The following is a 27,093-nucleotide window of genomic DNA, read 5'->3' on the forward strand; positions in this document are numbered from 1 at the left end:
AAAAAAAGTCAATGTATCAAACCTTTATCTCAAATTAGAAAAATCAGTGAATAAACCTCAAGTGGGGAAAAGGACACCATGAGCATATGCAGACATTAATGAAGCAGATAATGTCAAAAATCAAATCATTCAAAAGATTGGTAAATTGACAAATCCCTTTATGAGTGACTGAGAGCTGACCCACCCGACCAATGCCAGGAGCTAAAAGGAGGAGCATCAGTACATCCTCTAACAGCATTTAAAATTATGAAAAGAATATCTGTCAATTGATTTGAAAATTTTTACTTGAAAGAGAATAATTCTTAGAAAATACAACTTACTGAAACTAGCATAAGGTAAGCTAGAAAGCCAGAATAGTCCTTTAATGTAAATTCATGATCTGTAAATTCCTCACAAAGAAAACTACAGACCCAGATGACTCAATGGATGAATCAACAACATAGGGGAGGTAAAAATAACACCTTAAATTAATGCAGCCTTGTCCAGAGAATGATGAAAGAATGTATTCTCTCCAACTTGTTTTATGAGGAATAAAAAAATGACTAGTCTCGTCCATGAAATGAATGAACATTCTAAGAAATAAAATAGGAAACCAAATCCAGTAGTATTTTGATTTTTGGACAATATAATTGCAACCTAGTTGGCTTTGTTTTAGGTATACTGAGTTCATCTAACATTTAAAAATCATTCCTGTAATTCATCATATTAAAAGAATAAAGGAAAAATTACATGACCATTTCAATAGAGACAGAAGCAACATTCTGTAAAAAATATATATCTATGTATATATACATGTACGTGTGGTAGAAGATCTTATCTTAGCAAACTAGGAATTAAATAAATTTCCTAAACCTGATAAGGTTATCTGTAAAGAGACCTAGAAAACATCATAACAGAATATTGAAAGTCTTTATTTTTTTTAAAGATTTTATTTATTTATTCATGAGAGACAGAGAGAGGCAGAGACACAGGCAGAGGGAGAAGCAGGCTCCAGGGACGTGGGACTCCAGGATCATACCCTGGGTCAAAGGCGGCGCTAAACTGTTGAGCCACCTGGGCTGCCCAGAATATTCAAAGTCTTTAGATGGAGTTTAGGAACAAGATAAGAGTGACAATTCTGACCATTTCATTTAATGTTACACTGTACCACAGTCCCGAAGAGTGCATTATATACAAAGGAAATCCAACAGAATCATTAACTGTGTTCCCCCCCCCTTTTTTTTTTCTAATGCTGGCATCCCTATTTAGTGATTTAAGTGACCTTGCACTTTTAAACCACATTATGTAAATTACTGTAATGCATTTTATGAAAAATTAATAAAACTGGTTATCTTCTACATTACTATTTCCCTGGAGCTACTCTTGAGTTCTCTACATGGTTTGTCAGGGGTTATCACGTTCACTTCCAAGTTAACTTTTTTAAAGTGCTATATTTTATGTTGCTTAAAGCTTACTGCATTTAAGGCATAATAACATCAAGAGGTTGTTTTGTTTTTTTGTTTTTTGTTTTTTGTTTTTTTTTTAGTCTTCCCATTTTTTTCCCAAAGGCATATATTTGTGACCTCTATGATGCCACAACTACCTGATGTTTAAAAGTGATCTTTACCTATGATGGCGGCGGGGAGAGAGAGACACAGACACAGGGAAGGAGAGTCAGAGAGACAGGGATGGAGAGACAGACGGTGAGGCAGAGACTGAAAGACAGGGAAACAGGTAGGGAGACGACGAGAGACTGGGAGGGAGAGACCGAGACACAGAGAGGGAGACACAGAGACCAGGAGGGTGAGATCTAGACAGCGTGGGAGAGACAGAGAGGGAGGGAGACCGAGAGACAGGGAGGGAGAGACAGAGAGACAGGGAGGGACAGACCCAGAGACAGGGAGGGAGAGACCCAGAGACAAAGGGCTGCGCGGGGGAGGAGTGGTGGGACCTGTTCGCGGAGGGGCTGGTTGTGTGGCCTCCTACGGGTCAGGTCTCCTTCGGGCGGCTCAGAGAGGGTGCGGGGCCCCTCCACCGGGGCTCAGGGAGGGTGCCGAGCCCATCCGCGTACGCTCAGAGGGGTTTGGATGCAGGCACCGTCCAGCGTCAGGGCACGGCCTTGGGGCGGTGGCTTGAGGGCCTGAGTGGCTGGGCCCCAGGAGAGCCCCCAAGGCCCTTGGCTCTTCGTCCTCCCCCCTCCTCCTCTCCCCCCTCTGCCCCTGCCCCCCTTCCCCCCTTCCCCCATTCCCAAGCTCCCCAGGCTCTCCAGGAGCACTCCCGCCCCCCCCCACCCCCCTTGGTCCCTATCAGGTGAGTATGGCGATTTCTGAAACTTTTGAATTTTGAAAGCATTCCCCTTTCTCCACATCCTCTCCAACATTTATTGTGTCCTGTCTGGTTCTTGTTCCCCATTCTCACCGGTGTGAGGTGGTATCTCATTGTGCTTTTGCTCTGTATTTCCCTGCTGGCTGGCGATGCAGAGCATCGTCTCGTGTGCTTGTTGCCACGTCTCTGTCTTCCTGTGTGACGTTTCTATTCATGTCTTTTGCCCATTTCAGGGTGGCACTCTTGGTTTCTTTGCTGATGAGTTGAATAAGTTCTTTAGAGACCTTGGATAACTGGCCCTGTATCGGACGGGTCATTTGCACATATCTTCTTCCATTCTGGAAGTTTGTCTTTTAGTTTTGTTGAGTGTTTCTTTTGCTGTGCAGAAGATTCTCATATTGATAAAGTCCCAGTGAATCATTTTGGCTCTGTTTCCCTGGCCTTCATGGATGTATCTTGCAAGAAGTTGCTGTGGCCCAGTTCAAGGAGGGTGTTGTTGCCTGTGTTCTCCCCTAGGAGTTTGATGGAATCTTGTCTCCCATTTAGATCTTCCATCCATTTTGAGTTTCTCTTTGTGTCCGGAGGTGTGAGAGAACGGTCCAGTTTCACTCCTCTGCGTGTGGCTGTCCAACGTGTCCAGCAGCCTTTAGTGAAGAGACTGTCTTTTTTCCAGCGGATGGTCTTTCCTGCTTGGTCGAATGTACGGTCTTGACTGTAGAGTTGAGGGTCCACTTCTGGATTTGTCTCTTCTGTCCCATTGATCTGTGTGTCTGTTTTTGTGCCAGTACCACACTGTCTTGATAAGCACAGCTTTGTAGCACGACCTGAAGTCCAGCATTGTGATGCCACCAGCTGTGGTTTTCTTTTCTCATACTGCCCTGGGCATTCAGGGACTTTTCTGATGATTCCACACGAATCTTCTGATGATTTGTTCCAGCTCTCTGAAGAGAGCCCGTGGTATTTCTGATGATAGGGATCGCGTTCCATGTGTAAATTGCCCTGGGTCACGTGGACATTTTCCCAATATATATGAATTGTTCCAATCCAGGAGCATGGAATGGTTTTCCATCTCTTTGTGTCTTCCTCAATTTCTTTCAGACGTGTTCCGTGGTTTTTCGGGTAGAGATCCTTTATCTCTCTGGTTAGGTGTATTCCTAGGTATCTCATGCTTTTGGGTACAATTGTCACTGGGACCGATTCCTTCATTTCTCTTTCTTCAGTCTCATCGTTGGCGTATAGAGAGGCCAGTGATTTCTGGGCATTGATTGGGTATCCTGCCACGCTGCCAAATTTGTTGTATGAGTTCTAGCAATCTTGGGGTGGAGTCTTTTGGGTTTTCCAGGTACGGTATCAGTCATCGGCAAAGAGGGAGAGGTTGACTACTTCTTTGCCGATTTGAATGCCTTTTATTTCTTTCTGTTGCTTGATTGCTGAGGCCATGACGTCTAGTAGTATGTTGAGTAGACTTGGTGAGAGTGGACATCCCTGTCTCTCATTCCCGATCTTCGGGGAAAGGTTCCCAGTGTTTCTGCATTGAGGATGATTATTTGTCGTGGGCCTTCCTTTCCATCGATGGCTTTGGAGATGCTGGGAACGTTCCCTCTATCGCTGTACTCTGAAGCATTTGGATCAGGAGTGGATGCCGTATTTGTCAAATGCTTTCTCTGCATCTATCGAGAGGATCATCTGGTTCTTGTTTTTTCTCTTGCAGATCTGATCAGTCACACAGAGTGTTTGTCGAGTGTTGAACCAGCCTTGCGTCCCGGGGATAAATGCCACCTGGTCACAGTGAGTAACTTCTCAATGTACCGTTGGATGCTATTCACTCGTATCTTGTTGAGAACATTTGCATCCGTCTTCATCGGGGATATCGGTCTATAACTCTCCTTTTTGGTGGGGTGGGGTCTTTGCTTCTGGACTTCAGGTGATGCTGGCCTTTTAGAACGAGTTTGGAAGTATTCCATCTCCAGAAGCTTCAGGTGGCCTCACTGTAGTCTCTGTGGCGGGCTCTTGTTTTGGTTCAGGAGGTAGCTCAGTGGCCAGAGTCGTTCACTCCACTGAGGCAGGTGGCTGCTCTGGCATTTGCGGGAACCCGATAGCATGCCCCTGGGTGTGCTCTTCTTCCAGGGTGGCCTTGGATACAGGTAGCTCTTGCAAGTCGGAACAGTGAGTCAGAGGTGTTACCACCACGTGCATTGGTTTGGTCTCAGCAGCTGGCTTCTCGGCTCCCTCCGTGACCAGCTCGATCACCTCTGGCTCTGAAGCTTTAGCAGGCCCCGAGGTAGGAGCTGGGGTCGGTTGTTGAGGTGGTTCTGGATATTGCACAGGGGAAGACACTAGTTGTTCCCCTGAGCTGGGTGGCTGCTCCGGCATGTGGCGGACCCTGATAGCATGCGCCGGGACATGATGTACCACAAGGGTGGCCAAGATTGCAGGTGGGTCCTCCTTGTCGGGAGACTGAATCAGTGGCGTGACCACCTCGTGCATTGGCTTGGTCTCAGCAGCTGGCATCTGCGCTCTGGCCAAGCACTCAGCACCGACAGCCCTGCCCAGCTCGATCACCTCAGGCCCAGAAGCTTCATCAGGCCCCACCTTCGGAGCTGGGGTGGGCTGCTGCCATGGTTCATGATGTTGCTCAGGGGCCGAAGCTGGTTGCTGCACTGAGGCAGGTGACTCCTTTGGCATGGCATGCCGGGGACGTTGATAGTGGGTGCCCGGGGGAGCTCTTCTTGCAGGGTGGCCAAGTGTGCAGGTGGCTCCACCAGGTTGGGACAGTGAATCAGACATGTGACTGCCATGTAAATTGGCTTGGCCTCCGCAGCTGGCATCTCGGCTCGGGCCAAGGACTCAGCACCAAATGCCATGCCCGGCTCGAACTGCTCAGGCCCATAAGCTTCAGCTCGCCCCAGTGTAGTAGCTCTGGCGGGCTCTTGATTTCATGTAGGATGTTGCTCAGTGCCCGAAGTCGGTTGCTCCACTGAGGCAGGTGGCTGCTCCGTCATGTGGGGGATCCCGATAGCATGCCCCTTGGCGTGCTCTTCCTCCAGGGTGGCCGTGGGTACAGGTACTTTTTCACATTTGAAATACCTTATTGCCTATTTGCTTATGTTAAAAAAATAACTGTGTCCAAAACTTAAAGATTCTTATTTACTGATGCATTTAAATCTTTCTCATAATGATGTATGGCATTTAATGTAGTAGGGAAATTGTTCATATCGGTGCCTCCGGCAGCTTTTCCTTCTGTACTTGTGGTGTTCCTGTTTATATCATTTGGATATCTTTTGAAAAACAATGACATTCTTAGAACCCTGAAGATTTACCTGGTGTTTTTTTTTTTTTTTTTTTTTTTTTTTTTTTTTAGTGTCATACATTTCCATTTATTGGACCTAATGAATACATTAGTTAAATGTTTGCTTATTTTACATAAAGGGCCTGTTTCTTTTTTTTGAATTTTTAATTTATTTTTTTTAATTAATTAATTAATTAATTAATTTATTTATTTATTTATTTATTTATTTATTTATTCATGATAGTCACCAAGAGAGAGGGAGAGAGGCAGAGACAGAGGCAGAGGGAGAAGCAGGCTCCATGCAGACAGCCCGACCTGGGACTCGATCCAGGGTCTGCAGGGTCACGCCCTGGGCTGCAGGTGGCGCTAAACCGCTGAGCCACCGGGGCTGCCCTCGCTACCTCTTATATGGTGCTACTCACTGCAGAAATGACAGAATGAGCATGGGACTACTCTGTAGGCACAGTGAACATTTCCCAAAGTCTTCAAAGTGCACAGTCCCTTCAGGGTAGTAGACTAGCTGTGTTGTGTTACCTTGGGCCTGTATGTGTCAGTCGGCGGTAAATGACCGAGATCATGTGGTTTTCATCAATATTAACACTTACTGGGGCACCGTTTCTAAAAGGTCAGGAATGACGGAGCGAAACATTTTCCCGAGAATGCTTTATAAGACGCCTTGAAAACATGAAGCAATTTAACCCACTTGATAGATAGTCCGTGGCTGCTGAGGTAAGGCTGCATGTCCAGAGCGCAGGGCATTGGCAGGAATACGGAGCAGCGGGGCCGCAGTGTGCGCAAGCCCCTTTCGGGGCTGGGGGGCTGGGGTGCCGGGGGCCGGGGGGCCGGGGCCGGCTGAGGATGCGGCTCGGCCTGCGTCGCACACCTTCCATCGTGGTCCTCCTTTCTCTTTTGTGGAGAACACTTCTTTGCACACTCGAGTTATTCGTCAATCATCACACATGTGTAGACTGGTCTAGCGATTTTCTGGTAGGAGCTTGTTTTCATATTTAGGCCCTCGGTTTTTATTGAGTCACCATCAGCAGTGATTCGAAAAAATCCTCTCCGTATTTGCAGGGTTGGAGATTTGTTTGAAACCTGACCATCCAATAAGTCGTTCTCTGCATGCCGTGTGACAAATGTGTAGCGTTACCAGCAAAGATCATATTAATTCCTTTAATTAACATGTGACTCGAGAAGTCTCAGATTAATCAGCACATGACTCGTGGTTATTCGTACCCTTGTGGGAGTTTTTTTGCCACCAAATGCAAATACCAGGCTAAAAATACTGCTTTGTTTGTACATGGAGCGACTATTCATCGCAATAGTCCTGTACATCTAAGAGAACAGAAAGTAATTAAAATGTTGATCACTATAGTAAATCTCCGCAACGGCTGCTTGTTTGTATTTCATATGTGCTCACGTTTCTGAGAAGTTAGCTCTTGCACAACCACCTACCATGATTATCTGATATCCTCCAGAAGGTTAGCTGGGTGGTTTCCTATGTTACTTAGGAAAAACTTTCTTTTCGCAATCGACAATGTCAGCATCAATTTAAAGTGTAACACTAAGCACGTGCTTGCTCTCTGAATATCGCCCTCCAGCCACCCTGCCGAGGATCTGGCCGTGACACTTTGAGGAGATCATCGATCCTCACTGTTCATGGCACTTTGCCTGCACACCCGGGCTGCCTGGGCACCTCTGGATCCAGCTGCCGTTGTTTCTGTGACCCAAGGTGCGCTGACCGTAGCAATTTACATTATGTGTGCAAATTAAAAGTTACCTTGCAACAGCAGTTTACTTTAAAAAATGACCTCGTTTTCCCCCATGTTAAAGTTCTGTTATGTTATAGGAGTTGCATTTTTGTATGATGCAAGGATCTTTTTGTAGGACATAGTCACCCGCCATGATGAGGATAGGTTTCTTTTTTCTTTTCATTTGGGCTTAGGTCGGAATCTCCATAAGGAAAATTATCTTATCTTTCATCATCTTGTGCTCTATCAGAATATATATATGTGCTATTTGATTGCATGTTTTCAATTTAATTACATTTTTTTTTACCAGATTTAAGTCTAAAATAATTGAACTTGTCATATATTGCTGAAAATCTTTCTTCTTTCTGCTCCTAAATTCTCCACTTGAACTGTCACAGTGGTCTGATTTATCCTGTCCTGTTTATAGTTGTAGTGATAGAGAGAAATACCTACTTACCATTTTCAATGCAAATTGTTTTAGTTGCAGACTGCAACATGAGCATACTGTTAAATCTAGCATTATCCGAGTTTTGGATACCATTAGTATCTTTTCTTTTCCTCACAACTTTTTATGTCTGCGATGAGGGAAGGAAAATAGAAAACTTCCAATCATTAACATTTTATGATCCGTTAGGGTAGAGACCTGACTTGGGCTGTTCAACCAAAGTTTTGCTGTTCGGGTTTGAACAGTGTTAACTGGGAAACGGCCACCCCATTAAAGAGTGTTCCCCCCAGTATTGGTAGAGACAAAGTAAAGTCAGATACACGCTGTATCTGTCATTTTTGTTGCAACTTACTATTGTTCTTCAGTTTCTGATTGTTCATTATTTTAAGGCACATGTGAGCCTTGTGCAAGTACATTGAAGTGTCGTGCTCTTTTGGTGAGAAAATCTTTTGTATTTATCAGAGAGCACATGGATACATACGGTATATAAGATTTTTCTGTTTCTGACGCACTTTTTTTTCTTCCCCTAGAGATGTAGAGCTTTGGGGATCATGAACAGTTTTCATCCTGATTTGTAATGATCTGTTTGTCCGTAGATAGGAAAATGTTATGAAATAATACTAAATATTCCTAAGTAAGATTATACCTTGTAGAGATCAAAGCCCAACATGCATGCAGTTAGATTTTGGTCATCTTCCGGAGCAGTGAGTATGCGTGGTGTACGGTGGCCATAAGCACATGTATTCCGTGTCGGCTGTCTCTTACCTCGGTCTACTTATGTTTTCAGTAGCATGGCTAATGTTCATTATAAAATCTTGATCTTATCCGTGAAAGTCTGTAGTAAATGTAAACTTTCAAGTGTTTGACAGCGGCACGATCCGCCAGGCTGGAAAGCTCATTTGACTAATAGGTCGTTGGCCTACTCTTAATTCAGCCTTTTGTCCATCCAGCTGCGTGACCTTGTGTGCATTCCTTTAAATCTCTGTCTCTCGTCTGTGCACGTGTGGGATTCCGGGGGAGCTGGAGCTGGGGTCGCAGCCCCCGAGTTCCCTGTGTTCCACAGCAGCTGTACTTGCTTGAACAAACCTCCTTGACTCTCCGAGCCTGGTTTCGTGCTCTGAACCCCTGATGTGATCAGATGCAGACTGTCGTGAGGATCAATTGAGGCAATAAATGGAAAGCCCTGTGAGGGGCTTGTGGCGAGGAAAGCTCTGTGTAGGCTTATTAATCTCTAGTACCTGACTTTGAACAACACCATTACTTCCTGATGAAGTACTTCATCAGTACTTCCTAATGGCCGACCTGATGCAGCGTCGGCCAAGTTATTTAACCTCTTAAGCTCCATTCACTCAACTACAAATATGGAGAATTCCTCTTTCTTCCAGAATTCTCATAAGGAGTGAACTACATGAGGTTAAGTACGTAACATATCACAGCAGAGTGACATCAGGTCTTCCTGTCCTGTCACTGGGTATCACCTCTGCCTCGTGCATTTTCATCTAGTGAAAGCTTCCTGAGGCCCAGCCTCATTTTAAGTTCTGGGGGAGAGTGATGAGCAAGACAAGGACTCTGTATTTCTGGAGCTGACTTCCTTGTGGGGTCTCAGGAAATAGAGGAGTGAGCCAATCAGTAATTTCAGAAAGCAGTGGGTAGTGTGGAGGAATGATGTTGGGTGACAGGCAAGGAAGTGACGAGGGGTAGGGGGAGTCATGGCAGAGCTTAGCGGTTGCAGATAGATCTTTTGCAGAAGGCAGCCCCAGAGCGTTTTGTAAAGACTTTTCTTTGAGATAGTCGTAGACTCCCATGCAGTTGTAAGAAATGACACAAAATATTACCATGCAGAGTACCGTAATACACACATAACCAAACTAAAAGTCCGAGCATTCTTTGTGAGGCATTGAGAGTCGAATCTTGAATGATGAGAGGGATTATGTCAAAGAGCATTCCAGGTGGAGGGAATAGAGAGGTGCCGATTCTGAAGTGGGAAGATGTTGGGGTGTTGGCTTCACTGAGCAGGGCCAGTGTGGCTGTGACCCTTGCATGAGGGAACGAGGGCTTTTTGAAAGGTTGAGCATCCAAGCCACTGTGTCCTGCAGGGCCTTGACGGTGGTGGTGCGAGACTTGTGTTCTTTGTGCAAGCAATCACACTGGTTGTGCTTCAGCAGAGTGCTCAAGATCTCCCTCCATAATTTGTCAAAACTATCACCCCCTCCCCATTTTTAAAGTGGACCTCAAACATTTTCGTCTCAAGTATCAACAATACAGGATGGAGTTTCTAGTGTATGGGAAAAGTTGACCTTATAAAAGTATTTTATATCTCAGTATTGAATATGTATCCAATAGGACGTTACTACCATGATAGTTTGATGCTCACTATCATCCCTTTGAACTTTACCTGACTGAGCTCTCCCTTTTCACTGTCAGAACAATTATATTTGCTTTTCTTCTTGAACTCCTGTCTCTTTCATTTCCTCCATAGATTTTATTTTATGGTTTTTATAATGGGAAGATGTTTTAATAAGTATCCTGTCATTTGTGTGTATGTGTGTACATATAGAGACCCGTGTATATACACATGGAAGTAAGGTTTCTAAAGTTTTAGTGTCTTTGGCTACAGTATTCTAAGTGTGAAAATCGGTCAGAAAGAATTGTTATCATAAATAGTACTGATGCACAATTGATATAAACTGCAGAATTAATAGTATGATTGGTAATTTTTAAACATGAAATATAATGCCATTGGGATGCCTCTCTTAGCAAGATGGAGAGAGAGTTTATAAAATTTCAGTTCATGTACCCATGAATGAATACTATGACCAGGGTGATGTAAAGTCTGGTGGAAATTAATAGTAAACATAAGTGATATGCTGTGGGGCTTCGAAATGAAGTTTGAATGATTATTAGGTATGTTGTTTGTATATTATATATGTTTATAGTATGTCATTACAGTAGGATGAATTACACTGTTTTCGAAGTCCATGTAATGTTAACAAGGGCATGCTAGGAATGAATAAGCAGGAAGGTGCTTACCTTCCTGATGAGGGGGTAGATGTGTGTAAAAACTTGATACTGTTCCTCTAAGTTTGCATAAATGTTTACGTAACGATATATCTTATGTTATATAATATTAAATATATATGTATATATATTTTATACTGATATATATATATATCAGTTCTGAGAAATGATTCTTTGACTTAAAATTGGTCTACTGGAAATTCATGTAGCATCTTTCACCTCTTCCTCCTTGAAATGTCACAGAAAATACGTAACTGAGACAGACCGAGGCATGTGTGAGTGGGCGGGCTCTGGCTCCTGACTCAGCACTGTGACTTTGTAGATAGTGTGTGTGAATTATTTCCCGGGATTCTTTTCTTCTTTTCTTTCTTTTTTTTTTAAGCCAAACCTGAGGTAATTCCATGCTTAGAGACAGTATAGGTCTTTGCCGTGAGCTTTCTGCCTTGGTGAGTTGAGTTTCCGCTGTCTGCAGCCTTTCTTTCCTGTTCTCTTTGTGCGTGGCTCCCAGTCAGCTTGACGCCCTTCCCTGATGATCCTTCGGGATTGAGGAGGCAGGATCTCTCAGCAGGAACCGCCACCACTCTCACCATCCCATCGTCACTGTCCCTGAATTTAGGACAGATGAATTTAGGCCAGGTGGCGTGTGTCTGCTGTCATGCTCCTCTTTTTATGGAAATGAACGCAAAGAAGGAAAGACTGGATGTTCTGTCCCAGGCTCAGTGACGCCTTGACTTTAGAAAGGCTTTGCGGTTAACAGGGATTCTGTGGTGTTCCAGTGCCTTTTACCACTCACTCTGGAGCACAGTACAGGAGGAGCAAGGAGGAGGCCTTCGTTCTGGTAAGTGACAGAAAAGCGGCGGTGGGGTAGGATGTGATGAGGGCGAAATGGCATCGGGTGCTACCTCAGGAGCTTTCGTCAGCTTTCGGGGACAGGAAGGACTAGCTGAGCCAGGGATCAGGAATCGACAGCTGTAAACCATCTGGACCTAACTGCTGTCTTTCAAAATTCTTCACGTGCCCTAGGAGTGTGTGGAGGTCATGGTCTGAGTCGGAAGGTGGTGGCAGATGGACATGTAAGCGCACACGTGTTTTCATTCTGCCTCTTGAATGTGGGAGTTGGTGTCTTTCTGCAGTTTGGGATCCTTGGCTGTTCTCTCTCTGGACGTTGCTTCTGTCTCTGTCCCTCTTTTCCTGGGACCTCAAGTAAAGTATCATGGGCCTTTTGCTGTGGACCGTGTGTCTTCTGTTCTTTTCATTGCTTCTTCTGCCTACTCTCCAGTTTTGGTATTGTCTGTGTGCTCTGTCTCAGAACCCACGAATCTTGTCCTTTCCTATGCCATCCGAGTTTTCTGTTAAGCCATCAATGAATGTTTGATGAAAGATAGTTTATTTTATCAATCTAGAATATCCATGTGATTTCTTCATATGCATTACACTCTCCTCATTCAGTTCTCCATCTGTTGCATCCACTTCTGTCCATCTTGTTACCTGTTTTTCTTACCAAGATGATCTTACTTACTTCACAGTCTTTGCTTATTTTTATTCTGAATTATTGGTTGCATTTTCCTTCCCGTGTACGTTTCTGGTAACTCTTTGGATGTGTGCCTAACACGGTGAATGAACGAAAATCGAGGGCCAGATGGTTTATTTGGTTGGTCGATAGTCCCTTCTTCTCTTTGGTGCATCGAGCTGGCCTTCGGTGCCCCTGTAATTTGTCCCTGTTTTTCCCCTGTGGACACTCTGTGTTTTGATTGAGACCCACTAGTCAGAAGCGGGCTCTTTGTCCTCAGCACTGGAAGGCCTCACAAGCACTACGCTAGTCCTTTCAGGGATTTGGAGCGTCATACTTAGTCTTCTGCCCCATGCAGCTCAGTCGTCTGGCAGCACCCCGGTGGGTGGGTCTGTGTTTGTGGGAGACCCGTTCTCGCTAGCAGAGGCTCATCCCGTAGGTACTGTGAGGCCACGGTAACCTTCGCTCGGTCCCGTCCCCTTCACCTCCCACCTTGCCAAAGCACAGGTCCTGTGGGAACGTCAGCCTTGCATCTGGGCCTCCTTGAGTTTCCAGTGTGTCACTGTATGGTGGTGGTGTCCTCTTATCCCAGTGGAGCTGATGTCCTGAGCTGGAATCGGCAAGTGGCCTGGGGACAAAATGGTGCCCCATCATCAGCCTCCCCAGTGAAGGGCTCTCTGTCCTCTGCACGGATCCTTTACCTAGCTCTGGTCATCTGACAGCTTCCTGACTATCGCCAGGAGCACGTCTGTGCGTAACCAGCCTTTTCTGGTTGTTGGGATGGAGGCTTCAGCTTGCACCATGTATGTATGTATGTATCTTCTCAGGAAGCGGAAGTCCCTGATTTAATAAAAAGCTTAGAAATTGTGATGTGTTAATACCTTAAAGATGGTGGTGAGCAAGTTCTTGGTAACTGATGATGCACATAGCGAGTGCCCCATTACTGCTTTTTAAATTGGATGCAGAGTTCTTTGTTCACTGTACACAAGAATGTGTGATTTTTTTCATTCCTTTTTTTAGATTGTATTCAAATTCAAGTTAGTTAACATATAGTGTAGTATGAGATTCAGGGGTAGAATGGAGTGATTGATCGGTTGCATATAACACGTAGTGCTCATCACTTCACATGCCCTCCTTAATGCCCATCCCCCAGGTACCCCATCCACCACCCACCTCCCCTCCAGTGACTCTCACTCTGTTTCCTACGATTAAGAGTCTCTTATAGTTTGCCTCCCGCTCTGTTTTTATCTCATTGTATTTTTCCTTCTCTTCCCCATGCCCATCAGTTTCGTTTCTTAAATTCCACATATGAGTGACCCAGAGGGCTGACACACCCAGCCAGAGAAGCAGGGCGCCCGGGGCGCAGGGCAGCCCTGAGCCAGCAGGTTTCCCGGGACTTTACAGCAGCTGCTGTGGGAGGCTGAGGTGGGGGGCGCGTGGAGGCAGGAGGCGGGGCCGAGTCCTGGCACCTTCCCCACCAGAGGCCGTCTCCCTACATGCAACAGCGGGCTGCCCCCAAACCCTACACGCAACATGTTCGCCAGATGCCCAACCACCTGGGGGTTGAAATGGCAGGGGTCCGGAGCACCCTGGGTGAAGGAGGACCCAAGAGCTGTGTGGGGCCCCGCCTGGCCCCTCTCACACAGCCCTGTGGCTGCTTCTGCAGCAGAGCTCCTCTTCACTGGGGACCCGCCGGCCTGGGGTCTCCTGTCCCGGGCCCCCCAGACCACTGGACAGCTGACAGGTGGCCCCCGGGGCTCCTACGCCTTTGAGCTCGAGCACGAGCTCCTGTTGGCAGCCCCTCCGTGGCACCTGCCAACCCAGACCCTCTGCGGGCCAGGCACATGGTGGAGGGCTCCTAGGCCCCTGCTGCAGGCTGCCAGGAGACCCCACCCAGGCCACGCGATGGCCCCGACCTGGGCAGTTTCCCAACCACCTACCTTGCAGGAGAGCCTGCCCCAGACCGCCAGCCGCCCCACCGCTATACCCACACCAGGACCCCTCCTCGGAGAGAAGAACCTGGGCTGTTGGGGATCGGTCGGCAAAAGACGCCAGGGGCCTACCCCCTGACCTGCAGAGCGTCTGCCGGTACCAAGCCTGTGCCACATGGATGGCAGAGGCAGGGAGGCCCCACTGGAGCAGCATGGGGGGGGGGAGGTCCAACACCAGCTTCAGGGTCATGCCTTCCTCTGTCGCCCTCACACCATGTTTGCATCAAAACGTCCCCGAGTGCATCCGGCTCTGGCTAAACAGCGTGGGAAGCAACATGACGGATAAGGCGGGAGGCCCGACCTGGTTTCGTCCTCCATGCTAGCCAGACGGGAGACCACCCAGCCGGGACAGCCCCGCCAGGCTGCTGTACCTGCCGACCTGGTAGGGTGACACTCACCACGTGCCTCCCAGCGTGGGCTCCAGTGTCCATGGGCCTGGTCCCCTCAGGGCAAGGGGAACACACAAGGCCATACCCAGGTCCGGGCTCAGCGGCAGAGGGCAGGCCAGGGCAGCTGTCGGGCTGCACACAAGCCGACCTCTGGAGGCCATCCAGCCCTCAAGAATCACATCCAGGAAAGGAACTAGGCGGGGGGAAGGGGAGGTGTGCGGGGGGTGGGGGTGATGGGGTGCCGGGCACTGATGGGGGCACTTGATGGGGTGAGCACTGGGTCTTATTCTATACGTTGGCAAATTGAACACCGATAAAAAGTCAATTACAAAGGAAAAAAAAAAGGAACTGACACGTTTCCTAACTGATGGGAATGCTAAATCCCAGTTAGATATTAGCAAAAATTAAAGATATAACATTTTTCCATTGATGTTCCATGAAAATAAAAAAAGGAATCACACCCAGGGAGAGCACCAGGGGCTTGAGCAGACGGCTGAGCGGGGAGCAGAGCCTGAAATGACGGTGTTACCCCCCCTCACCCACCGAGGCTGGGACAGGTGCCAGCGGGAGGCCCACGGGAGCGCCGCCTGCCTGTGGGGCAGACCCGGGTGGCTGTGGGTCTGTCCTCAGGTGGGCAGTCCCGGGCTCACTCCTCTCCACGCCGCAACTGCCGCCTCCCAGACATTCCTTTCTACGTAGAACATGGATACTGTTTTCCCTCCCACACGTTTTGGGGCAAACTGTTGAAAGATGGGGCCTCTCCTCCCTGGCAGATAATCTCTGGTCCTGGGCACTTGTGCGCTAATGCCACCACGCATCCTCCATTGACTCGAGAAGCGTCGCCAGAGCCTGCCCAGAAGCACGGTCCCCGGGACTGGAGTGCGGCCGACGTGCTGTGCCCGGGAGGGTGCAGGCAGATGGGTGAGCCCAGCACCGCAGGGCGAGACTCGCTCCACGGGGTGCCGGTGGGGGGGGCGGTGTCCTCTGGCTGAAGCTTCGGGATCCTGTGCTCACTTCAGCTTTTCAGAACCTGCTGGAGACCCATGTCAGCTCTGCAACGAAAATCCTTTTTTCTTGAAAGCTCATCAGATTTCTGAAAACCACAGGTTAGAGCAGGCACAGTTCAGAAGACACTGAGGAACCCCTACGGTGGCATCTGCTTTGTCCGTGAGCCAGGGACCTCGTGGCTGGAGTTCCGGAAACGCACACACGCAGAGAAGAGTCTCGGAAGCAAGTGACACACATGGACGCCGAAGTGCTTAAATACAGATTTATTGCAAACCGACACTGGAGAGGGTCTTCGCGGGCGGGCACCCTGGTCTCCGCGGACCTCGGCTGACTGAGCCCAGTGGCCAATCTGCGGCGGCCGGTCTGGAGAGACAAAACACGCAGGCTGCACCGGCTCCAGGGCCCAGGCCGGCAGCAATGGGCAGAGGACACCCACGAGGACGGCCCGCCATCGGCCGCATGGCCCCGTGCCCCAGCCCGCCACTCTGACCCTGGTGAGCCGCTGCCACGGCAGGCGGGGTGGGCCGAAACGCAACACTGAAAACGACGTCAGATAGAGAAGACGACGGACCATGGAGTCCATGGCTCCCCAGTCTCCCGAGTAGCTGGCGTACGGTGCACGTCCCACGTCGTCACACCAGAGACCCCGACGAGACCATCGAGGCCGGTTCTCATGCACGTGCGTGCCATAATTACCCTGGGACATGGGACAGGTGTGCAAATCCTGGGGACACTGAGGATGGGCCACAGCAGCTCCAGCAACAGGCTGCGGCCCAACTATGGGGGCAGAGCTCTGCGCCCCCTTGGCGACGCTCCTCCCAGCCATCTGGTGTCTGCAGCTCCTTCGAAGGCACGAGAGCCACCCGATGCTTCCCAGGGGCTGCTTCGGACATACTCAGGGATCCCCACACGTTTCTGGCCACCGGGAGCCACAAACCTGCCCCCACACGACGGACGAGTCAGCTCCCGCCTACTCAAGCCGTTTGAAGGGGGCCGTTTCTGGAGGAACCATCGCCTAGAAAGGAGTCCTCCGCAGCCCCCAGGACAGCCCCAGAGGGAAGGTCCCAGGAAACCTGCCAGCTGACAGCCCCACAGAGCAGCGGGCACGCGGCCTGCGGGCCTGGGGTAGCTCAGGCCCCACGGGCAGAGCAGAGGCAGGAGCAAAGACCGCGGCTGTGTCCTCCGAGGGCACCCGGTCGGCTCCCCGAAAGGACCAGGCCCCACAGAGGATGTGGGAGGACAGTTCCTGCTGCGTCTGTGGCCTACTCGGGAAGGTGTCCCCACATCCGGCAGCGCCGACCAAGAGCCCCAGTCTGGTCTCCCCGACGGGGCTGAGCAGCCGGCGGACGCACACACACCAAGAGAGCGCAAGCAGGAGTGTGCAAGAGAGATGAAGGCGAGGGCCCCCCGCGCCCCCCTCGGCAGCAGCCGGCCCATTACCCGCTCCCCGGGCCCAGCACGAGCAAAGGAAGCAGAGCCCACGCAGCAGCAGCAGGAGGAGAGCGGGTGGCCGGCGTCTCGCTCGCCCCACACTGCTCCCGACAGGGTGGAGACGCAGGGCCGGGCGCCGCGGGTTCACCCTTCTTTTTAAAACGATTTTTTTTATTGGAGTTCGGTTTGCCGTCATGTAGCATGACTCCCAGTGCTCATCCCACCAAGTGCCCCCCTCAGTTCCAATCACCCAGTCACCCCAACCCCCCACCCACTTCCCCTTCCACTACCCCTTGTTCTTTTCCCAGAGTCACGTGTCTCTCATGTTTTGTCACCCTCACCGATATTTTCACTCATTTTCCCTCCTTTCCCTTTATTCCCTGTCACTAATTTTTATATTCCCCAAAAGAATGAGACCATATAATGTTTGACCTTCTCACATTGACTTATTTCACTCAATGTAATACCCTCCAGGTCCCTCCTCGTCGAAGCAAATAGGGGGTATTTGTCATTTCTCTTGGCTGAGGAATACTCCATTACATAGGTAGAACACATCTTTATGCATTCGTCTGTCGATGGGCACCGAGGCTCCTTCCACAGTGTGGCTATTGTGGACATTGCCGCTAGAAACATCGGGGTGCAGGGGTCCCGGCATTTCACTGCATCCGTATCTTTGGGGTAAATCCCCAGCAGTGGGATTGCTGGCTCGCCCGCAGCTCTATTTTGAACTCTTTGAGGACGCTCCACACAGTTTTCCAGAGTGGCTGCCCCAGTTCACATTCCCACCAACAGTGCAGGAGGGTCCCCCTTTCTCCACATCGTCTCCAACATTTGTTGTTTCCTGTCTTCTTAACGTTCACCATTGTCACTGGTGTGAGGTGCTATCTCATTGTGGTTTTGCGTTGTGTTTCCCTGATGGCCAGTGATGCGGAGCATTGTCTCATGTGCTTGGTGGCCACGTCTGTGTCTTCCTCTGTGACATTTCTGTTCATGTCTTTTGCCCATTTCATGATTGGATTGTTGGTTTCTTTGCTGTAGAGTTGAATGAGTTCTCTAGAGATCTTGGACACTGGCCCTTTATCTGACGGGTCATTTACAAATATCTTCTCCCATTCTGTGGGTTGTCTTTTAGTTTTGTTGAGCGTTTCTTTTGCTGTCCGGAATTCCTCATCTTGATGAAGTCCCAGTGATTCATTTTTGCTTTTGTTTCTCTGCCTTCACGGATGTATCTTGCAAGAAGTTGCTGTGGCCAAGTTCAAGAAGGGTGTTGCCTGTGTTCTCCTCTAGGATTTTGATGGCTTCTTGTCTCACATTTAGATCTTTCATCCATTTTGAGTTTCTCTTTGTGTGCGGTGGTGTGAGAGAATGGTCCAGTTTCATTCCTCTGCGTGTGGCTGTCCAATGTTCCCAGCAGCCTTTAGTGAAGAGACTGTCTTTGTTCCAGTGGATGGTGTTTCTTGCTTTCTCGAATATTAGTTGACCATAGAGTTGAGGGTCCACTTCTGGATTCTCTGTTCTGTTCCGTTGATCTGTGTGTCTGTTTTTGTGCCAGTACCACACTGTCTTGATGAGCACAGCTTTGTGGCACAACTTGACATCCAACATTGTGATGCTCCGGCTCTGGTTTTCTTTTTTCATATTCCCCTGCTACTTGGGGTCTTTTCTGATTCCACACTAATCTTCAGATGATTTGTTCCAACTCTCTGAAGAAAGTCCATGGTATTTCGATAGGGATTGCCTTCCATGTGTAAATTGCCCTGGGTCACGTGGACGTTTTCCCAATACATGAATTCTTCCAATCCAGGAGCACAGAATAGTTTTCCATCTCTCTGTGTCTTCCTCAGTTTCTTTCAGACGTGTTCTGTAGTTTTTCGGGTCGGGATCCTTTACCTCTCTGGTTAGGTGTATTCCTAGGTATCTCATGCTTTTGGGTGCAGTTGTCAATGGGACCGACTCCTTCATTTCTCTTTCTTCAGTCTCATTGTTAGTGTATCGAAATGCCACTGATTTCTGGGCATTGATTTGGTATCCTGCCATGCCGCCGAATTTCCCGTATGAGTTCTAGCAATCTTGGGGTGGAGTCTTTTGGTTTTCTAGGTACAGTATCATGTCATCTGCGAAGAGGGAGAGTTTGACCTCTTCTTTGCCAATTTGAATGCCTTTTATTTCTTTTTGCTGCCTGATTGCTGAAGCTAGGACTTGTAGTAGTATGTTGAGTAGCCGTGGTGGGAGTGTACGTCCCTGTCGTGTTCCTGATCTTCGGGGAGAGACTCCCAGTGTTTCCCCATCGGGAATGATATTTGCTATGGGCTTTCCGTAGATGGGTTTGAAGGTGCTGTGGAATGTTCCGTCTATCACTACAGTCTCAAGAGTTTTGATCAGGAATGGATGCTGTATCTTGTCAAATGCTTTCTCTGCATCTATTGAGAGGATCATCTGGTTCTTGTTTTTTCTCTTGTTGATGTGATCCATCCCATGGACTGCTTTACGAGTGTTGAACCAGCCTTGCATCCAGAGGATCAATCCCACTTGGTCATGGCGAGTAATCTTCTTTATGTACTGTTGGGTCCTGTTGGCTCGTATCTTGTTGAGAATGTTTGCATCCGTGTTCATCGGGGATATCGGTCTATAATTCTCCTTTTTGGTGGGGTCTTTGTCTGGTTTTGGAATTAAGGTGATGCTGGCCTCATAGAACGAGCTTGGAAGTATGAATGGACCTAAAGTACCACGATGTATTATTTAAAAGCATCAGAGTCAATTTTGCATAAAGTTAACTTATCCTTTATTACAAATAAAATTCATGAAGAAATTATGAAAAACACAAAATACAGAAACAGCACAACGAAAGGGGAGGGGAGGCTTCAATTGTGCTGCAGCCATCACGAACTGCTGCTCGGGGGCCGAGCCATGTGGCCCCACTGAGGCAGGTGGCAGCTCTGGCCCTTCGATGAACTCGAGAGCCAGCGCCGGGACCTGCTCCTCCTTCTGGGGTGGCCAAGAAGCAGGTGGCTCCTCCAGGTCGGGCCAGTGAATCTGAGGTATGACCACCAGGTACCTTGGCTTGACCTCAGCAGCCGTCATCTCGTCCCAGGCCTAGCTCTCAGCACCAGCAGCCGGGACCGGCTCGATCACCTCAGGCCCAGGAGCTTCAGCAGGCCCCACAGTCGGCCTCGGGCAGGCTCTTGCCGCGGTGGTTCCGGGTGTTGCTCGGGGTCCGAAGCCGTTTGCTCCCCTGAGTGAGGCGGCTGCTCCGGCCCATCGATGACCTCGATAACCGGTGGTGGGGCCCGTTCGGCCTCCAGCGCTCCCAAGGGTGCAGGTGGTTCTTCCGGGTCAGGACAGGGATGGAGAGGTCTGACCATCACGTGTCTTACCTTGTAAGCGGCAGCTGGCATCAGGGCTCGGGCCGAACCCTCAGCTTCAGCAGCCGGGACCAGCTCCATCCCCTGAGACCCTGAAGGTGCAGCAGGCCCCACAGTCGGCCTCGGGCGGGCTCTTGCCGCGGTGGTTCCGGGTGTTGCTCGGGGTCCGAAGCCGGTTGCTCCCCTGAGTGAGGCGGCTGCTCCGGCCCATTGATGACCTCGATAGCCGGTGGTGGGGCCCGTTCGGCCTCCAGCGCTCCCAAGGGTGCAGGTGGTTCTTCCGGGTCAGCACAGGGATGGAGAGGTCTGACCATCACGTGTCTTACCTTGTAAACGGCAGCTGGCATCAGGGCTTGGGCCGATCCCTCAGCTGCATCGGCCAGGACCAGCTCCATCCCCTGAGACCCTGAAGGTGGAGCAGGCCCCTCCGTCGAAGCTCGGGCGCGCTCTTGGGGTGGTTCACGGTGTTGCTCGCGGTCCGAAGACACAGTATCATCTCCAAGAAGACAAAGTATTATCACCAGGATGGACTTTCCACGTTCCTCTCAAATCAAGGACCCTCTTCCCACCGCTCAACGTGTGTGAGTGCAAGAGCCCTGGGAGGTCTCCCCAGACTGCAGCCCGTGGGGATGGGGTGTGAGCCTACCCAGTGCTCCTGGCCCAGCAGCACGGAGGCTTGATCTGTGTGGCCCACCCTGTCCCCACTCGGCCACCCCAGTCCTCCTCACCTCCACCCTGAAACTCCGCTTGATGGAGGTTTCTTAAATATTCAGAGTAACTGTTGACTCGACGGTCCAGCGTTGAGTCTGGCAAGTACTGCCCCGTGAAATTCATCAGCTTTGTCAGGGCAGGAAATTCTGGGGGATCGTCGAAGTCCTCCTCGTAGTAGGTCAGCCAGATGGTCAGGAAGGAGGTCATGGTGCTGGGGAGGGACAGGTGGGCAGAGGCGTCAGAAGACAGGGCTCCCTCACACAGAGGTGTCCCGGGGAAGCCCGGCAGGAAACCGGGGCCCTCGGCCTCCCGCACGGGGCTGTCGGAGGCAAGTGCTGTTCCTTGTCCACCTGCCACCTGGCGGTCCTGCCTGCCACAGGCCTGCTCACTGAGGAGGGGCTGGCACGAAGCCTCTGTGCGTGGGAGCCCATGACCAGCGGTGTGACCATCACTGTCTTTCCCAGGGAACCTCCCTCCCGTGGGTCTGCCCTGCCTCCCTCACGAGGGGCCCCCAGGGGGTGTCCTTCCACTGACTCTAATCTCCCCCGGGGCGGGGGCCGTCTGGTCCGTGAGCACTCACTGGCTCTCCTGAGCACCTGCCATGCACCCGGGTCCAGGTGCCACCAGATTGGTGAGGGTGACGCTCCCCACACCCTCTGCTCTGCGTCCCAGGTGTGGGGCAGACAGGGTTGGGGGGGATGGGCATGGAGGAGGTCTCCCTTTGGGGTCCCAGTGCTCTCCCACAAAGCCCGCCCGCACCTCACCCACGGGTCTCCTTTGCTCTTTTCCTGAAGGGGCCTCAGACCTTTACCCTGCCACAGGAATTGCTGACGGGTGAGGGTCCAGCAGCCCCTCCGACCCACAGTCCCCTCGCTGCCCTCCTGGAGAGGGAAGGCCCTCCTGCATGAGCCAGAGCTCACTCACCTTTCCCAGAGCATCTGGATTTCTCCTTTCTCGGGGGACGCTTGGATGCATCGATACCTAGAGGAGGGCGGGGGGCCTCACATGAACCGTCCTGTGGACCCGACCTCTCCTCATAGTTGCTGTCACCCTCTGAACCCCAACTAGTCCAGAACCCTGGGAGGCCATCAGCTCTGTGCGTGGGGCCACGGGCAGCTCCTAGAGAAGCGTCTGCACCTGCTGGGTCCTCCTGAATGCTTGAGGAATGAAAGGGCTCTGGCCAGGCCCATGGCCTACATCCGAGTGGGCCAGGGCGCCCCGGTGTCCCCGGGGACCCCTACCCTGAATGCCCCAGGACACAGACCCCAGATGGACTCAAACCTCCCTTTCAGTGGCAAAACAGGCCAGCTCAAGACCCTGGTGACGGTGGGGAGGCGGCACAGGCTTCGTCATGGGGAGAGAACGATGACTGCTGAGCACAATCACAGCCCCTCTAGCCGACCTGCCACAGGCCTGGCCCCAGGGGCTTCCCTACAGGACCCAACAAGGCCCTGTGTGACTCAACTCCAGTCAGAGGAGCAGCCCCAGGGGCCGGGAAGTTCAGGAACATTCCCAAGACTCCCAACCAGTAGGTGGCCCATCCCCCTGGGCTGTGGAGGGTCAGGGTGCTCACTTTGCAAACAGCAGGTCCAGGATCTCTTCGGTGGTGCCAAATTCAGGATATGTTTCCATAAATTGAACAATGGAAAGGTCGTCCAAGCACAGCAAGGCGGGCACCAGTTCTTCTACCTGCTGCTCCAGCAGCTCCCTCCGGCTGGGGGTGGTCGGGAAGATCCGATTCTTTCTCAGGGCTGAGGCCCTTTCAGCCTGAGGTGGGACAGAGGGGACGTGCAGCCTGCACTGTAGCCTCCAGACCACCTGGCAGTTGGAGCGCAGACCAAAGCCCGAGCTCTCAGTGGCTGCGGGGGGCGGGGGGGGGGCAGGAGTGCCCACAGCAGGAACACGGGGCTTGACGCCTGCGGCTCAGTCACTAGGCATCTGACTGTGGGTTGTGGCTCAGGTCATGGTCTCAGCATCCTGAGATCCCGCCCCTGGCAGGCTCTGCGCTTGGGGCAGAGTGTGCTTGAGGAGCCTGTGTCTCCCTCTTCTGCTCCCTGCTTCTCTGCCTGTCTCTTAAACAAACTATCCAATAAGGAAATAATCTTAGAGGATAAATTTTCAAAAAAATTTGGATCAATACAAGGATCTCAAGTGGGAGGGGTGAGTCTCCCAGGGCCGCTTGTCAGCTGAGTTTTGACAGCACCTCCCTGCATTAACGGCTTCACCCCTTGAATTTGACCACACGTCCCTGTGTCGAGGTGCCCACACGGAGACCTTTCCTTGGGTGGGAGGGCCCAGGGCGTGAGGGCTGCAGGATGTTCAGCGCCACCCTGTGATTTGGCAACAGAAGGGAATCGCATCGAAGTCCTGCATCAGTGAAGGGCTCAGTGGCTGTTGGGACCAACTGGCCTCTGACATGTTGTGCAGCACACGAGGCCCCTGTGCCTGACCCCGGGGGGACGGGGGGCAGGGATGCGCTCCTTCAAAACCTAACTGCAGAGCGATAGACATAGTACAGTGAGCCCCGTGTCCCTTTGGGCAAAAGTCTCCCAACTCACCAGGACCATGCTCAAGCCTTGGAGAAGGTGGGGAAGGACGTCAGGCCAATGGGGCCTCCTGGGAGCACCAGTTAGGAGAAAGCATAGCACAGTGCAAACTACTAGAGAGCGTGTGCGATGAGACACGGTGTGTCTCTTTTTCAAACGTTTTTATGGGCAGCCCGGGTGGCTCAGTGGTTTAGCACTGCCTTCAGCCCGGGGCGTGATCCTGGGGACCCAGGATCCAGTCCCACATCAGGCTCCCTGCGTGGAGCCTGCTTCTCCCTCTGCTTGTGTCTGTGCCTCTCTCTGTCTCTCGTGAATAAATAAATAAAATCTTTAAAAAGAAAGCATTATAAAAAACAGTTTTTATTATTTATTCACGAGACACACACACACACACACACAGAGAGAGAGAGAGAGAGAGGCAGACACAGAGAGGAAGCAGCAGTCCCCATGCAGAGAGCCCGAGGCGGGACTCGATCCTGGGTCTCCAGGATCAGGGCCTGGGCAGAAGGCAGGCGCTAAACCACTGGGTGACCAGGCACCCCTGAAGGCTCTATTCTGATATTCCTACAAATCTGTGCCCAGAGACTCTGCATCTGGCCCTGGCAGGGGCAGGGCCATGGGGGCAAGTTTGGGGAGAAGGGGAATCCAGACTCCTGTAGCAGCAGAAGTCTAGGGGGGAGCCCAGGGGAGCACAGGCTGGCTTCTGGGACCCGGGGCCCTTCCTGCTGCATCGGGGCCCTGGGTGTCGGGTGGCCCCAGCCCCTGCACTCACCTTCAACCCTTGCAGGTCTTCGGAGGATGTGCTGGACCCTGGGGTGTGGCGGATTTTCTCTTTCCTCTTCCACCGGCACTCATATTCCCGCGCGGCGCTCCGTATCTCCCATGTGGAGCTCTGTAAAGACTGCAGGGCAGCCAGGCAGGAGGCCTGAGCGCCCGGTCTGGCCGCCTCGGCCGGGCCGCACACCCAGCTGACTCCATTGCAGACCCACCACAGCACAGCCGGCACACACCTCCCTCAAGGAGAGCAAAGGGATGCTGCTGCAGGGCCTTGGGTTAACTCCGAGTCGGGTAAGAGGCGCCCCGGTAATCCTGTTTCCACCCTGCCCACCGTGACATCAGGGTGACCCTGAAGGGATCACCGGGGAACCTGCTCCCCTGCAAGGTCCTCCAGCCTGGATGCGACCTGCCCACACATCCCTGGTTCCCTGAAACTGAAGAGGAGGGGTTGGGGCTGCCCAGGATGGCTGGCACAGGTGGCCTGGCCTGGCCTGGCCTGCTCTGTATTACCCTCCGGCACCTCCTGAAAAACTCCCTGAGGCGTTGGGTTTGACGGTCGCACCAACAGCTCCACCATTCGAAGCAGCCGCATTCCGGGGGTTCCTCAAGATCCTCCCAACTGGTATATCTATCAGGGAACATCTTTCAGTAGCAAAAGTCTCCTGAAAGTGAGCCTGAGGTGGGGCTGCACTAGAATGTAGCCCCGGGCAGGGGTTCCAAGTTCTGTTGGCCTCTGTTGTGAAAGAAGTGACCTCACTGCCTGGGACCCCCTCCCTGAGTCCACTCCTGGAGGAAGCTTCAGGAGCAGCGCTCGGGGCTGCCGATGCCCCCCCCCACCCCGCAGGCAATGGCCTGTGTGCACACAGTGACACAACCGCACCCCTCTCCACAGGCCCCAGGGAAGGACTGTGTGCAGCCAGGGCCCCAGCCTGGAAACACACCTGGGTTCAGACGCAACTTTCCATTCTTCCCTGGTTTCCACCCCGGAGAAGCCGTTGTGCCCGTCGGGGATGGTCTGCCTCTTGCCTGTGGCATAGGGATTATCCTAGCAGGTGCTTCCTCCAGACGTCCCCAGGCCACTGTGGCATCATATCTATGACATTGGAGGCGGGTGTCCCATGCAGGAAATACCTCCCACCACATGTTCTTCCTTGGTGTGTCCATGCCTCCAGGCCCACAAGGTCCCTGTGTGCACACACGTGGGCACCGGTACCCTCATTCTGGAGGCCCAGAAGATGACAGTGCCACCGGGGCAGGGATGGGCAATAGCTTCCCACGATCCTAGGCTCCTGAATCCAAGGCAAACCCTACAGTAGGTGTGGGAGTCTTGGCCTAGAAGGTGTGAGGCCGTCCTTATCCTGAAACCCTGCAGCCCCGGTCTGATCGCTGGGAGGACGTCCTGACGCCCAGGACACGGGCGAGGCTTGGCGGTGGCCCCTGGTGCCATCCGTGGGCCCCAGGCCTGGGGACAGGGGACGTTGGGAGAGGGCTCCCTGTCCTTGGCCTGCCTGGGCGTCCTGGCCTGCCTGCCCACTGGGGACGATGGGGACGGCGGGGCGAGCGCTCCGGAAGAGCCCGGAGAGAGCCCAGGGCTGCCTGCTGGCTGGAGGCCTGGCGAGCGTGGCTGAGGAACGCGGGCCGGCAGACTCCCGGGGCCCGGCCCTCGGCTCCCCCGGGGGGGCGTCTGCCTCCGGCCATCTGGCTCCGGCTCCCCAACACCAGCAGAGGACAGGCCGCCAGCGGCCCGACCTTCGCGTGGGACACCCGGGAGCTCCTTTCCGCAGGCAGGGAGGCCGGCGGGGTCCTAACAGGTGGCTGCCACGGTCCCCCGGAGGCTGAGTGGTCAGAACCGGACGTCCCTGCGGCCAGCTTGCAGTCCACGGGGGAGCCGAAGGGCCGGCGGGCGCCCTGTCCTCCGACGTGGGACGTGGGTGGGGCTGCAGGAGGCGGGAGCTGAGGGCTCTCACGGTGAATTCTCAGGTCAACGTGTAGCCCCGGAGAACAGCCGGAGGGGTCGGTCCTTCTGGGCAGACGGAGGGCAGCATGAGCAGAAGCCGGGGGATGTGCTCTCAGAGGGGCTGCAGACCCCCGTGGGCCCAGGGCGCCCGCGACACTCCCCGTGTGAACACAGCCACGCTTCTCACTGCTTGTGTTCATTCTGGAAAAGGTCATCGTTTTTCGTGAAGTTTGCGACTTCCGTTAACGTGTAGCGGGCTTGCTGTCCCCTCTGGGAGAACGCCTGAATGCGTTTTGGAGAGCGTCTCCCTCGTATCTCGTGGACACACCCGTGGACCTGAGCCACTGGCGGGAAGGAGTCTTGTGAGGCCGTCTGCTATTTTAGGGACGCAGAGGGGAGCTTTACAGAAGTGTCCGAGGATGATCACAGGCGAGAGCAGCGGGTCAGCATGTGACAGGTGCTAGTGAGTCTGCCCCCGGGCGACGGCGAGGTGGGCGCTGACACTCTTCCTGTTGCAAAGTGCCAGAGTGGCAGTTCTGAGATGACCCTGGGTGGCGAGGTCAGGGCGCAGAGCCTGGTGCGCCCCTTGCGGCTCGGGTCCCGG

The 27,093-nt window shown here is 52.0% G+C and overlaps 1 protein-coding gene across 1 annotated transcript; it reads right to left on the bottom strand.

The window, feature by feature from the left end:
• Nucleotides 1-19,894: 19,894 nt before the first annotated feature.
• Nucleotides 19,895-25,751, bottom strand: LOC119877122 (ral guanine nucleotide dissociation stimulator-like). Its single transcript, XM_038560572.1, has 8 exons — nt 25,664-25,751; nt 25,474-25,558; nt 25,043-25,160; nt 24,528-24,656; nt 22,783-22,976; nt 22,134-22,190; nt 21,227-21,420; nt 19,895-20,994 (listed from the first exon to the last, which is right to left on the bottom strand). The coding sequence occupies exons 1-8, from the start codon at nt 25,749-25,751 to the stop codon at nt 20,531-20,533; spliced, it is 1,329 nt and encodes a 442-aa protein (XP_038416500.1). The 3' UTR covers nt 19,895-20,530.
• Nucleotides 25,752-27,093: the final 1,342 nt, after the last annotated feature.

Source organism: Canis lupus, chromosome 16 (genome assembly GCF_011100685.1).
Source record: "Canis lupus familiaris isolate Mischka breed German Shepherd chromosome 16, alternate assembly UU_Cfam_GSD_1.0, whole genome shotgun sequence".
NCBI classification, from domain to species: Eukaryota; Metazoa; Chordata; class Mammalia; order Carnivora; family Canidae; genus Canis; species Canis lupus.

Excerpts from the sequence above, each read along its gene's own strand:
- LOC119877122 (XM_038560572.1), bottom strand. The coding sequence starts at position 25,751 with ATGAGGGTACCGGTGCCCACGTGTGTGCACACAGGGACCTTGTGGGCC. Across the intron at positions 22,977-24,527 it reads AAGACCTGCAAGGGTTGAAG|GCTGAAAGGGCCTCAGCCCT; the intron begins GTGAGTGCAGGG and ends GTCCCACCTCAG. Across the intron at positions 22,191-22,782 it reads CTGGACCTGCTGTTTGCAAA|GTATCGATGCATCCAAGCGT; the intron begins GTGAGCACCCTG and ends GCCCTCCTCTAG.